Source organism: Culex pipiens, chromosome 3, assembly GCF_016801865.2.
Source record: "Culex pipiens pallens isolate TS chromosome 3, TS_CPP_V2, whole genome shotgun sequence".
NCBI lineage: Eukaryota > Metazoa > Arthropoda > Insecta > Diptera > Culicidae > Culex > Culex pipiens.
In genome coordinates, this window is record NC_068939.1 from 66025836 (window position 1) to 66039394 (window position 13559).

General features: G+C 43.7%; 1 protein-coding gene across 3 annotated transcripts; it reads right to left on the minus strand.

Annotated features, from left to right (window-relative positions):
- Window positions 1-5730: 5730 nt before the first annotated feature.
- LOC120424480 (nucleolar protein dao-5) lies at window positions 5731-12359 on the minus strand. Of its 3 annotated transcripts, XM_039588620.2 has the most exons (4): window positions 11938-12359; window positions 10175-11569; window positions 7138-7320; window positions 5731-6148 (listed from the first exon to the last, which is right to left on the minus strand). In XM_039588620.2, exons 1-4 carry the CDS (start codon window positions 12037-12039, stop codon window positions 5993-5995), a joined length of 1836 nt encoding a protein of 611 aa, XP_039444554.1. In that variant the 5' UTR covers window positions 12040-12359; the 3' UTR covers window positions 5731-5992. The 3 variants fall into 3 exon arrangements, with proteins under 3 accessions (XP_039444554.1, XP_039444553.1, XP_039444552.1); XM_039588619.1 differs by lacking the exons at window positions 5731-6148; window positions 7138-7320 and adding an exon at window positions 6201-6897; XM_039588618.1 differs by lacking the exons at window positions 5731-6148; window positions 7138-7320 and adding an exon at window positions 8455-9574.
- Window positions 12360-13559: the final 1200 nt, after the last annotated feature.

A 13559-nucleotide genomic window follows, 5' to 3' on the forward strand; every position in this document is an offset into this window, starting at 1 on the left:
ATAACAAAATATAAATTTTAACAGCTCAAAATTTACACGCAGTTTTATTTCAGTTCATATGATCAAAGTGTAAAAATAACAAAAAAAAATATTCCAAAAGGGAATAAGATTCATCTTAATCTAAAAAACATTATTTCCTTGTTCGGTATAGTTTTCAAACATTCAACAAAACATGCTTTCTTCGCCGGCACCACCCACAAATGACTTAGCATTTGCCGGCGCTCCGCAGTGCTTGCACTCAACCTCGCTGGCCAAACTGAGTCGCGCACAGAGCCGGCACAGCCAGCTCCGTTTGTACCGGATCGGCCGGCTGACCAGTGACTTCCGGTTGCCGCAAGCAAGACACACCCGCCGGCTGCGCGCGTTGTACGCTTTGCACTCGAGACACACCCAAAACGAGTCCGACTTGAGTGGTTTCAGCGGGGACACCGGTTGGGGCAGCGTCACGGCAACCAGTTCGGGAGGAGACTGGATCGAGCGCGAAGTTGATTGAACTGGAAGTGGGGCGGTGTCATCGGGTGGATCCTGTTGGGAATTGTGAAAGTCTTAAAACTAATTTTGAAGTACTTACACGGTAAGTGGCATTCGTTGGTCACATCTCAGTTCTATTCAAATAAGCTTATTTCTTTGGTTTATCAGTTAACAATTAATGCTGTGTCTAATACTTCCATCCCAATGAATGCCATCCGAGTTTGTTATAGAATGAACTTTAAACAGAAAAAAAACACTCGCAAAACCGTAATGTTCTGAGCACTTCTCTGCTATTTCAAAATAAAGAAATATTTTGAGCGATGGAGGGTTGTAAACTAGTTAAATTCAAATCAAAGTTTACTTTTGAATTAGGTACTATAACTTGAAGCGGCACACAAAAAAAAAACACATTCAACCAAGGGTCCTGATTTTCGGTTCAAAGCTCAGAAATCACTCACTCATCACCGAACAAATCTTTGCCGATTGCGACTCGCTAGCTGTAAGCGTCTTGGTCAATCAATTTCAATTTCAATTCGGTTTTTTTGGTGAATAATCCAGATACAATAAGATCTTTTACAGTTCATAACAGAGTTTTAGAGTTTCTTTCAGCTGTGTGTTGCGTGTTGTGTGTTAATCCATTTTGGAACAATTATTTCTTTAACTAAGGCACTGACACGAGTAAGCGTATTGGGCAATCGTTTCACTCAGCGATACAAATAGGGGAACTATACCCAGGTTAATAACTCTAAGCCTTTCGACCAATTCTCGTCACTTTTGCCGTTTTCCTTTATTAAATCAACATTTTCAGATGTATCAACAATGGAGAGTTGCATGCTCACTTTTATTTGAGGTATTTATTATTTTTTAACAATCAAAAACACTCAAATTTAATATTTAAAGGCTCCATAGAATTTGGGCAGATGTTCAGAAAAAAGTGGATATAGATGGGTTATTCCACCTCAAAAGTTGAAAGCGGTTTAGTTCCTTTTTCTCAAGTTAACCAAGGGCCTCGCCAAGGGCCTTATAAAAGAATCAAAAATAAATCAGTTAAATCAAAATTTGACAACAGCACCACACCGAAAGCGACGTTGTATTTTCGTTATAACGAAACTCGAAAAAAAAATTCTGATCCAGCTTGATCAGACGTTAAAATTTTCATACATATAGAAAAAAAAAATGATGGTGATATTCATCAGAAGTATGCTAACAGATTTTGTGTCAAAAATAATGTGTAGGGGAGAATGGAGAGACTTGATCCCCTTTTTTTGTACCGCACATAACTCTGTCAATTTCTCACAAAACTATAAACTTTTTGCATGAATTGAAAGCTTAAACATTCATCTATGTTTGGCTAATAAGCAGGGTGACCACTCAAATTCCATTTTCAAATTCCCGACTTTTTCCCGACTTTTTTCCAGACTTTTTCCAGAATGCTCAAATAATTGGCATTTCTTATCTAAAGAATGATTTCAAGCAAAAAACTTTCTAGAAGAAAAGTCAATATTAACCACCGAAAAAAAATCTCAATGAATTTAAAAAAAATCCAAATATAGGCATTTTTTGTAAATACAGAAACTAAACAACAAATAAAACAAAACTTCAAAAATGGAATTTCATTATTATGATTCAGAGTAGAAACACAAACTTCTTTGAAAAAATAATCGAAAGTTCAACAAAACTTATAACTTCCATGTTATTTTTTAAATTGGCAAACGTATAGTTTTTGATACTTCGTTTCAACTGGAAATGACAAAAAGTTAAAGATAACTGAACTTAAAATATCGTTCCTATTTTTTTTAAACTTCATCATCATTTTAAATCAAAGAATGATTAAAACATAATTGCTGTTATTATTTATTCAAAGGATTTAGAAAAATGTCAAGGAATTCATAAAAAATGTTTTTGCCAAGTTCCCTTTTTAATTTTGTAATTTTTGATATTGAATTTTTTAATCAATGGTAATTTATTTAGTGGTCAGTATTTAACTTTTTTTTTCAATGAAAATTCAGTTTGATATGATTTTATGTTTTCCCACTTATTTTAAGCAAAATGTTTGAAAAGACAATTTTTTTAAACAATTTTGCAATAACTCAAAATTTCTTGGATTTTTTTTTGCAATTTCAATATTTTCTTTATGTTTTCAAAACGTAAAAAAGTTTTTCAATTTTGAATTTTAATATTTAAGTTTTAACATGAATTCGATATTTAAGTTTTAACAATTAAACCAACAAAAAAAAAACATTGCCAAACTCAAGTTGGAATCTGTTTTCAAATATTCAATTGTGTGACAAAATGAAATAGAATTATAATTCTAAGCTGGCCATTAGGCTCTATTTTTATATTAGTTTTTCATTAACTTTACCTCTTGTTTGATGAACACAAATTAATAGCAATCATTTGATTCATAAATTTTTTTTATGAAAAACTGTGTCAAAGACTCCAATATTCGTTTGGATTTTGAATGTCTTAAATAGCTTCTTCATAGTCAAATATATTGACATAGTGAAAAGAACCTTAAAATTTAAGTAAGTTACTTAAGCATAAATTGTACAAAATATTACAAAATTATTCAAGAGTTAAAAAATAATTTTAAAACCAGTTTGCTCAGAATTCCCGACTTTTCCCGACTTTTTGACAAAAAATCATAAATTCCCGACTTTTTCCCGATTTTTGGCGGATTTTGGCGAATTCCCGACTTTTTCCCGACTTTCCCGATTTCCAGACTTGAGTGGCCACCCTGTAATAAGGGTATTTCATCAGACGAACTCTTCGAATCATGCCAAGCATTTAAAAAAAATATTTTGAACCTGCATTTTAAAAATGTTAGGGGTATTTTGATCCCCCTTTCAACATTTTGAAGAAATCTTAAGCAAAATGTTTCTTATTCATCCAAACTTTAAATTATCTATAAGTTACAGCAATTTCACATAAAACCTGTACGTTTGTGTTCAAAATATAACAAATTTAGTAAGCAAAATATTTAAAAACTAAATTTTTTTTAGACCAAAATTAAGCATGTTTTTAAAAGCTGGAAATTTTTGTTTACAAAACTTTTGAAAAAAAGTTCAAACTGCAGTAAGTTATGTACAACTATACTAAAGGAAACTATGTATGAAAACCCAGCCCAATTAATCAATCTTGAGGCTGATTCCAGTGACTGTAAAAATGCAGGGATCAAGTCTCCCTTAACGCACTTTTTTAAACAATTGATTGTGAAAATAGTATGACGATAAATTTAACATCAAATGCGTAAGGGTTTTGGAGTTGATAAGTTTATCAAACAATTCATGTGAAAAAAATATTTTTTTGAATAATTTTTGAGTGTTTTCTATACATATCAAAACAAAGAAAAAAAGATCTCTTGGAAGTTTTTTGCAGCTCGTTTTAGAAAAATGTGTGTGACTCAATCTAAACTTTTTTTTTTTTTTTTGTTTTCTACAATGAGTTTTAGTTAATTTCGCACAACTTTCGAGAACAAAGCTAATTGTTTTACCCACATGCTGACGAGATACAGGCTTGGGATCAAGTGTCCCCGGGGATCAAGTCTCCCCACTCTCCCCTACTGTTAGCAAGAAGACGCTTTCTCGATCTTGTGCTACTACTCTCCAAATTCCCAGGCTACAGATTTTCCGGATATCACAATTTACTGAGTCTCCCCACCGTGTGCGCGGTGTCCCTGCTCTTCTTCCTGTACCGCCGATGGTCGGTTCTTCAAGAAACGCGTGCAGCTCGCTCATGGTTTATGCGTCTTCGCCAATCACTCCGTTAGACACCTGCACTCCACCGTAGACCGTTCGTAGCGCCTTCTGTTCGAAGACTCCGAGGGCACGTTCATCCTCCTGTCGCATCGTCCAGGTCTAGTGGCCATAGAGGACTACCGGTCTAATCAGTGTTCTGTACATCGTCAGCTTCGTGCGGCGTTGCACTCGATTCGATGTGAGGGTCTTCCGTAATCCGAAGTACGCACGATTCCCAGCAAAAATACGAGTCCGGATCTCTTTGCTGGTGTCGTTGTCGGCGGTTACCAGCGATCCCAAGTACACGAACTCGCTCACATTCTCCTACTCATTATCATCCACAGCTAGAGGGATGAGACTTGGGGGGATGGGGCGACGTCCTTTGAACCCCTTTCTCTCATGTGCTTTGTTTTCGACGTATTCATGCCAAGTCCTACACGTCTTGCTTGTACCTTCAGGCGGGTGTAGACATCTTCCACCGTCTCCATGTTTCTGGCCACAGTATCAATGTCATTGGCAAAAGTAAGCAGCTGGTAGGATCTGTTCATGATCGTGCCACTCGTGTCAAGGCCCTTCTTTGAATAATACCCCAGGATAAGCCATCAAATTGCCGCAGCCCTAGGAGTGATCCAAAGGGCTCGCAAATTCCCCAGAAACACGCACGTGGCACGTCACACCATCCAAGATAGCACTGATCAGCCAAGTCAGTTTATCCGGGAATCCGTTCTCGTGCATAATCTACCATAGCTGCTCGCGGTCGACTGTATCATAAGCCGCCTTGAAATTGATGAAGATGTGATGTGTGGGCACGTTTTACTCTCGCCATTTCTCGAGGATTTTTCGGAGACAAATTATTTGGTCCGTGGTAGCGCTCGAAACAGTGAAACAGCTTGGTAAGGCCCCACGAGGTAGCTTCTCCTCCTCCAAGATCTTGGAAATCACACAGTGAAGCGCCCTCGCCAGTTTCTCTCCACCATATTTGAAGAGCTCACCCGATAATCGATCCTTGCCGGCAGCTCTGTTGTTCTTCAGCTTCCTGATCTCCCTCTTGACCGTCTTGCGGGACCGATTGAACTTCTCGTAGAATTTCCGCGTTTCGTTAGCTCGGAATAGCAGCATCTGCGTGATCTCGGTCTTCTTAATCCTTCCTTTATTTTAGTGGAAATAAGTATGCAATAGTTTTTGTTATGTCCTATACCTCTACGTATTATTAGCAGAAAATGTAAAAAAAAATCAAGAAAAAGTTCTAAAATGATTGGAAAAATATCAAAAAATTAAAGGAATAAAGAAATGATAGATGACTGAAGGTGTTCAAAATGCTCAATACTTTCAGAAACAAACATAACATTACAAAGTAAGTGCCAAATAGAATATTGAAAATAGAACAAGACAAAATAACACAAGAGAAGTAAAGTTTTTCGTAGATCAAAAGTAGCTCGAAATGACCTCCTGAACACGGGAAAAAATACGAGCGTTAGAGGGGTAAGAGGCTGTGATAAGAAAGAAAGTAAAACAGATAAAGTATTTGATACAAATTATTTGTGTATTTTTAAAAGCATTGTTTATCCTTAGATATTCCTCATACGCGAGAAATAAAAATCACGAACGGTTCACAAAATCGGTGATGATTTACGATACTGACTCAACTGATCTCATTCACACTAAATAAATCGTTTTTTTGTTATCTTGCTACGGTGGAAAAAGAACATCTTAAACTATCTCCCTACGGATTACAGAGAAAGGTCACCTCCCGCACTAGCACGCCCTAACGCTAGATGGTCGCTTCAATCGTCAAACTTTATCGAGTTCACCGACATGTCGATCAAACCGCCGCGATAACCGCTGCGCTTCTTCTTGGTCTTCTCGTGACGGAACGACTTGCCCCGGGTGTGCTTCAGGATTTCATTCGCCTTCTCACCAAACGAGCCCCGGGCGTTGATCTGCGATTAGAGTTATGATTAGGATTTTTTTTTTTTCGGATTGCATGCAGGTTGAACAGATTGTTGTTGATCCTCTGTGCGTAGATTTAGCTTTCAAGTGGCTTAGGTTGATAGCACTGGAAACACTTGAGGTTTTTGCCAAAGTTGTTTCGCGAGCATTTTGGACATTCCCAATCGCCTGCCCGCGACTGTGCCGCAAACGGTGCCTGTTTGGTACAGTTGGCACATATCGCTCTACGGACCCCGTTGGTGTGTCCACATCCGGTGCAGCTCCAGTTGGTTCTTCGTTTTCTACACCTTCTACAACGAACATAATGTCCGTAGTTTAGGTTGTTGCAGCCCTCGCAAGTCCAACAGCCGTCCTCTTTGGGGTTCTCTTTGCCACATTTGAAGCAACTCTCGCGCTTGGAGTAATTGTACACCTGGCAGTCCGAACAGCTCCAATCTCCGGGGCGACGACCTGGGTGCAGTATCGTATTGGCGGCATCTTTGTTGGGATTTTCCAGTGAACATTCTGAGCAAGTGGCCTTATCCCAAAAATTTATGGTGTCACACTCCGAACAGGCCCAGCTATTCTTCAGCTTGGATTTAGAAGTGGCAAGCACCTTAAACGTCCCACACTCATAGCAATTCCTTTTGTCCGGATTGGTCGCTTTACACACCAAGCACCGCCAGGCACCGGCCACAAGATCCACCTTACCCTCATCTTCTTGATAGTCTACGTCCCTCGCAAAGCTAATAAACTGCTTCTGAAATGTGCCAACAGAGAAAGAAAGAGAGAACATTTTAAGTCGCGGAGGGACTCAACTCGATCGAAGCGGAAGCTCTGCCACCCCAAAACCCCCCGGGCAAGTGTGCTACTTGATCAAGTCCTCCCCCCTTCGCGCCAAAAATGTCCTCTCCTCTCTCCAACTTCCCTTATCCCACCACCCGCCCCACAACGCACAGAGGATCAACAACCGAACGACCGCACCAAGTAGCACACTTACCTTCGCGTCGTACGAATTGTCCCGCAGGCGGTCATCGATGGTGACGTTCTCCTCCTTGATGCGGCGGAACCGTTCGACGCCGCGCTTCTCGTCGCTGTTGAGGAACTTTTTGTTGGCGCTTCCGCCACCACTTTGCTGTTGGTTGCCGAACCGAGACTGATTCTTATTGGGCGGAGTGGAGAACTGAAAACGCGAGGGGAATATTTTTGAGAATTTTTCGATCTTAAATGTTTTGAAACTACCAAACTGTAATCTGCCCATAATTGAAAATTCGGCTATTATGCCAAATCAAGTCATCCGAGAAAAACGCGTTTTTGTGTTTGTCACCAAATCTTCGCCAAAGCAATTTCAAAGGGGAATGGGATATTAGCCGTTTGGTTTTTCGCATCGGCAGCCAAATCTAAACACTATTTTAGTGAAATTCAAGTTTTAGAAGATGCGTTGGAACATCCTCTACCACCTGGTGGTAATAACTCGTTTTTGCCAAATGTGGATATTAGCCGTTTTTTCAATGGTGGGCAGTAATGTCTAAATACAGTTAAGACCTACTGTTGGCTAAAAGTTATCGAGAAAAATGCGAAGAAAAAAAGAGCGTTTCCCAAACACCGACGTGAACTTCAAGTACCTAGAGTACATATTTACTTCATCGACACAACTTTTTTCGAGGCGCTATCAAAGGTAAGATACAGCAAATTTTCCCTAGATTTCATATATTAACTTATGTTTAACCTAATCTCAACAGGCATAAACTGGCAGAATCTCATCGCAAACAATCATCGGGTGGCTGCCGAAAAAGGAAACAATAGACTCGACCATGCAACTTGTAACATTCGGCGCCGCGACGTTCCGCCAGTCGCAACGATCGGTGCAAGGGGTCGTCGACGTGGTATACGAAGCAAATTCACAAAAAAAATCCAGAGTGGAGAGTTGAAGGTTCTGCGTGGAACGCAACATCGAGCAAAGTTACAAAAGCAGAAAAACCTGCGATGAACAATCTTTTCGCGATTTGAACTATTCGTATTACGTCTGGTGACTATCGCAGCCCGGATCTTAGGAAATTCCAAAACAAAAAGTTACAGGTACCTACTTGAATTTTACGTCTGTGTTCGGGAAAAGCTTTTTAATTGGTAAATTTCGAGTTTTGTAAATATGGCCCTGGAAAAGCACCCCAAATGTTCTGCAACTTAAAAAGAAGATTTGGAGAAACTGATAAAATTTGTTCAGTAAAATTTTATAATCTAGATGCATATTTGATAGAATTTTATCATATCTTTCAACGAAATGGACTGTTCTTCAACAGAGAAAAAAGTTTCGCTATTTTTGTGTTGTTAAGTGTACGATATATATTTGCTTTATTGTAAACACAATCTTATACAATGTAACTTGTACATTTAGAGTGAATCGACCACATCATCACTGTGAATAAATGGATTAAAACGTATCGACTAACGGTGAGCTTCTCCTCTTCCAATGCTGCTCCAGCGCCACAGAGAAAATGACCAAGTTAAACGACGACGTCGAGGTGCAACGAGCTAAATGCGTTCTTTATTACTTAAACGAAAGTAAACCCTACACGAAACCACGCGTCCGCACCCTACTCATCGAAGGTGATCTTCTTATTCGCCTTGGATTCACCGCCGTCACCGCCGCCGCGTCCTCCTCCGAATCCTCCCTTCTGTCCAAACTTGCCACCGCTTCCACCGCCAAATTTGCCTCCACTTCCGCCGCCAAACTTGCCACCGCCTCCTCCACGCTGGAATCCACCACCGCCGCCGCCACCACCTCCTCCGTTCGGGTTCGGCTTCTGGCACTTGAAGCAAGACCGTCTGTTCGGGAAGTTGGAGAACTTGCAGTCGGCGCACTCCCAGTTATCGCCCATGGTTCCGTCCGGATTGGCCGTCGAACACTTGAAGCAGGTGCCACGCTTGGCAAAGTTGGACACTCCACAGCTGGGGCAGTCCCAGTCCGGGGGGAACTGACGGCCGCCACCGTTCTGGTCTCCGAAGCTCTTGCGGGCACCGCCACCACCACCCCCGCCTCCGCTGGGATTCGCGGCCTTGCACTTGAAGCACTGATTTCTGCTGGGGAAGTTCTTGAACCCGCACGCACACTCCCACTGGTCATCGTTGCCGTTGTTGGCTCCGCCGCCGAAGCTCTTGCGACCGCCCGCAAAGTTTCCACCGCCACCGCCGCCTCCGGCCGGATTCGGCGATTTGCACTTGAAGCACTGGCGACGGTTCGGGAAGTTCTTGAAGCCGCACGAGCACTCCCAGTCGTTCGAGTCGTCCGCGTTGGTGTTCCACGCCTTGCACTCCTTGCAGCTGCGCATGCTGGCGTCGTTGAACGTGTTGCACTTTTCGCACTCCCAGGCGGGGCCGACATCCTTGTTGTTGAATCCGCCGAACGATTTGCGCTCGCCACCCTTGCCGTTTTGCATCTGTGCGCGAAAGCGGGAAAGAAACGGAGAAATAGGTTAGCACAAGCGAAACTCTCAACGCTACTCTTAACGCTAAGACAATCGACAATCCCCCCACACAGGTGTGACCCTCTACAAAAAAAAGAGAATAATCTAGCAAAGTGCTTGCGTATTTCTCTATTTCTTTCCCAATTCGATGCACGCTTGAGATGCAAAACGCAAAGGTTAGAGAGCTAGGAAATTCGCATCAGCTTTGTCACTTTTATCACTTGGAAACTTTTGTGTACGAAGATCTCCGCAATCAACACGCCCATGTAGCTCCGCGAGGAGCTAGAGGGCATGTCGAAAGCACGGTGACCCTCGTGGCTTGCTCTGGGAGAGTTGTTAAGTGCTAGGAGAATGAGTTGGGGTCCGCAAAGCACTCCTGAACGACTCCGGTTGGTTTGAAAGGTGTCGAGATAACCTTTAGAAGTTTGAAAACTAAGGCCACTTCGTGGCATCGTAGCTTGGGTGGCGCGTCGACGTTAAGTCGACAGTTTAAATCATGATTTTTCAAAAGAGACTCCCACAACTAATTGTTGAAGACTTCCAAAACCCAAATTCAACCATAAATCCACCTACCTTGCCGTTGTTCTTGTTGTTGTTGCCTTCGCCCGCCTTGACGAAGTTGCTGTAGGCGGCCTTCTTGGCCGGCGGCTTGGACTCCTCCTCTTCCTCCTCCTCCTCATCGTCGTCCTCTTCTTCCTTCTCCTCCTCGGCCTTGCGCTTCTGTCCGGGCTTGGCCGCAGCAGCAGCCGGCTTCTTCGCCGGAGCTTCGTCTTCTTCTTCCGAGCTCGAGTCCTCGCTGGATTCGTCCTTCTTCTTGGCCGCGGCAGCAGCTGGCTTTTTCACCAGCGGTTTGACAGCCGGAGCTTCGTCCTCGTCGGAGCTGGAATCGTCGCTCGACTCGGCCGCCTTCTTGGCCGGCGGCACGGGCTTCTTCACGGCGGCTTGCTTGGACTCCTCTTCGTCGTCGTCGGAGCTGTCCTCGGAGGACGAGGCGGCCTTCTTGGGGGCAGCCTTCGGCGTGGCCTTGGCCGGGGTCTTGACCGGTGCCTTAGCGGGGGCGGCTTCCTCTTCTTCCGAGGAATCGCTGTCGCTGCTGGACTCTGTCTTCTTGGCCGGCACAGCCTTTGCGGGGGTCTTGGCCGGGGTGGCCTTAGCTGGGGCAGCGGGCTTTTTGGCAGCTGGGGCTTCTTCTTCGGAATCGTCCGAGTCGGATTCGCTGTCGCTGGATTCGGCCTTCTTCGCTGCGGCCGGCTTGGCTGGGGTCGCCTTCGCCGGAGTTTGCTTCACCGGGGTCTTTGCGGGGGCCTTGGCCGGAGCTTCATCTTCCGAGGAATCGCTATCGCTACTCGACTCAGCCTTCTTGGCTACGGGCGTGGCCTTAGCAGCGACTTTGGCGACGGCCGGTTTGGCCGGAGTTTTCGGGGCCTCCTCTTCGGACGAGCTGTCATCGCTGGACGATTCCTGCTTCTTGGCTGCTGCCTTGGTCGGTGCGGGTTTGGCCGCAGGCGTGGCCTTGGCGGGGGTCTTGACTGGTGCCTTTGCCGGGGTCTTGGGGGCTTCCTCTTCTTCCGAGGAATCCGAATCGTCGCTGCTCGAGGCAGCCTTCTTGGCAGGCGCAGCCTTTGCTGGGGTCTTGACCGGAGTAGCCTTCACTGGGGCAGCGGCCGCCTTCTTGGGCGCTTCCTCCTCTTCGGAACTGTCGTCCGAACTGCTGGAGGTATCAGCACCCTTCTTGGCACCGTTTCCGTTAACCGCCGGGGCCTTTCCGTTGGTCGCTGGCTTTCCGTTGGTCACTGGCTTGCCGTTGGCCACTACCTTGGCCACCTTTGCCGGCGGTTCATCCTCGTCGGACGAATCCTCCGAACCGGATTCGGCGGAAGATTTCGACACGGCAATCTTCTTCGGGGCCGAGCCCTGGTACTGCTTGACCACTTCCTCCAACCGGGGAGAACCCTTGGCGATGACCGGCTGTGGAGAGAGAAAACGAATTACTTCCGTGTAAACACGCCTGCTGTGTTTTTGTTTCGACGCACATTTTTCAAGGTCTTTCGCGTGGCTGTCAATAAACACGCGGTCGCTGTCGCCATTTTCAGAAAATATGTTTTCTGAAAAACACCACGTTTTTACCTGCTGTTTTAGCTTATTTCAGCAGGTATTATCGAATTACATACTTAAAATCACTACTTGAGCTACAAAATCAACTTTTCAGAACAAAAAAAATGCGTCGTAATTAAAACACGTGTATTTTTTCCATCTACCAGACAAACCCAAATTTCCCCCAAAAATACCCAAAATTCCGCCCAAACTCCACCCTCCCCCGCCGGCGCACCACTTACCGATTTGAATTTCTTCTGGTAGACCTCGGCGAACGTTTTGTCCTTCCGGGAAAGGTAGTCGAAAACCAGCGCCTGCAGGACGGTCTCACTTGCCGCAGCCATTTTTGTCACGCGAAAAGACCGAACAGACTGCCGCTGTCACAAACGCACACACAACTACTACTCCCAGCAGCGCCTGCTACTACTACCACCACTCTGACTGTGGCGCGGTAGTAATCGATTCCGCGGACCAGGGGGTTTATTTACAAACCCACTAAATCCGTTATTCCGCGCGCGGACCACGTTTTACCTGACTTGAAGCACTTTTCTTCTGATTACCAGCGACCGACGATTCCTCACACGTGTGCGGTGTGATGGAGCGCTGTGGAGGGAGTGTGTGCTGCGATGTGGTTGAAAAACACTGCGGGCTGTGCTGAAGAAGAGCACGGTCGAGAAAACATGTGCGCGGCGGTTGACAGTTGGCGTTGTATGTTTTTTCGGTGGCGTCAGGTTGGTAGTCGAAGCCCGCCCGCTTTAGGTAAACGAAAATGGAGGGGTAGGAGGGTGAGAGTGCACATTCGAGTGAGCTTACTTAATTTTGGGTAAAAATTAAAAAAATAAAAAATCAAAAATCTGGAGCTTTTTTAAAAAGGTTCAATAAACCAAATTTCCAGTTTTTGCTTTTTGGGTGTTTTTGAAACCGCCTTGAGTCAGCGGCAGGGGGTAGCGAAGAAGCCGCCATCTTGGAAGTTCAGATAACAAACACTCAGAATCAGTATTATTCATATTACTTTGGTAACACGAAGTGTGTTATCCTGGTTAAACTCAAAAGTCCCATGCAAATGTGTAAAACCAAACTGAAAAATTTGTAATGCCGATTCACAGTGTACGAGCGTACTGTTTGATCGACCAAAAGAAAAAAGCAAAAAAAGGTAAACAGAAAAATCACTTTTTTCTATATGAATTTTCAGCCAATATTGGGATAGAATCTCCAAGGATATGATAGAATTTGGCATCAGCAACACAATTCACGTGTTTTTTCAGGTATTTATCGTTTGAATTGCGGGAAATTTGAAAATCAAAAACCCAAACAATGATTTGTTATGGGCTACCATTTGACAGCTAGTGCTTTTGTTGTGGGCTCTCAATTGACAACCGTGCTAATGTCGACTGTTGTCAGTTTGCTTTGGTCGGAATAGGGTTGTCATCCCCCCGGTCAGCGGTATAAAAAAACACTCATAAGCAGACGTGCATCGGCACTCAATAGCACTTCACCACATTTTGAGACGATTGCCTTCGTAAACCGGCAGAGTGAATCTTTGTTACTGTGCACAAGGGGTTGGAAACTCTTAGAGCTATAATTATTATGTCAACCAGTATATCAAAATATATGTTAGTATACTTATTATTTCCTTTACATATCGCCAGTATACTTACCAATATACTGAGAGTATCTTAATATACTAACAGTTTATTGCTTTTCGGTTAATATACTAACAAGTATACTGGAATATCGTTAATATACTCAGTATTTTAAAAAAAATATTAGAGTTTCCAGCCCCTTGACTGTGCATCAAAACCGTGATCAAAACAAACTTTAGTTCGATGCTTTTAATAATCGTTGTTCACTATGCAATTCGGAT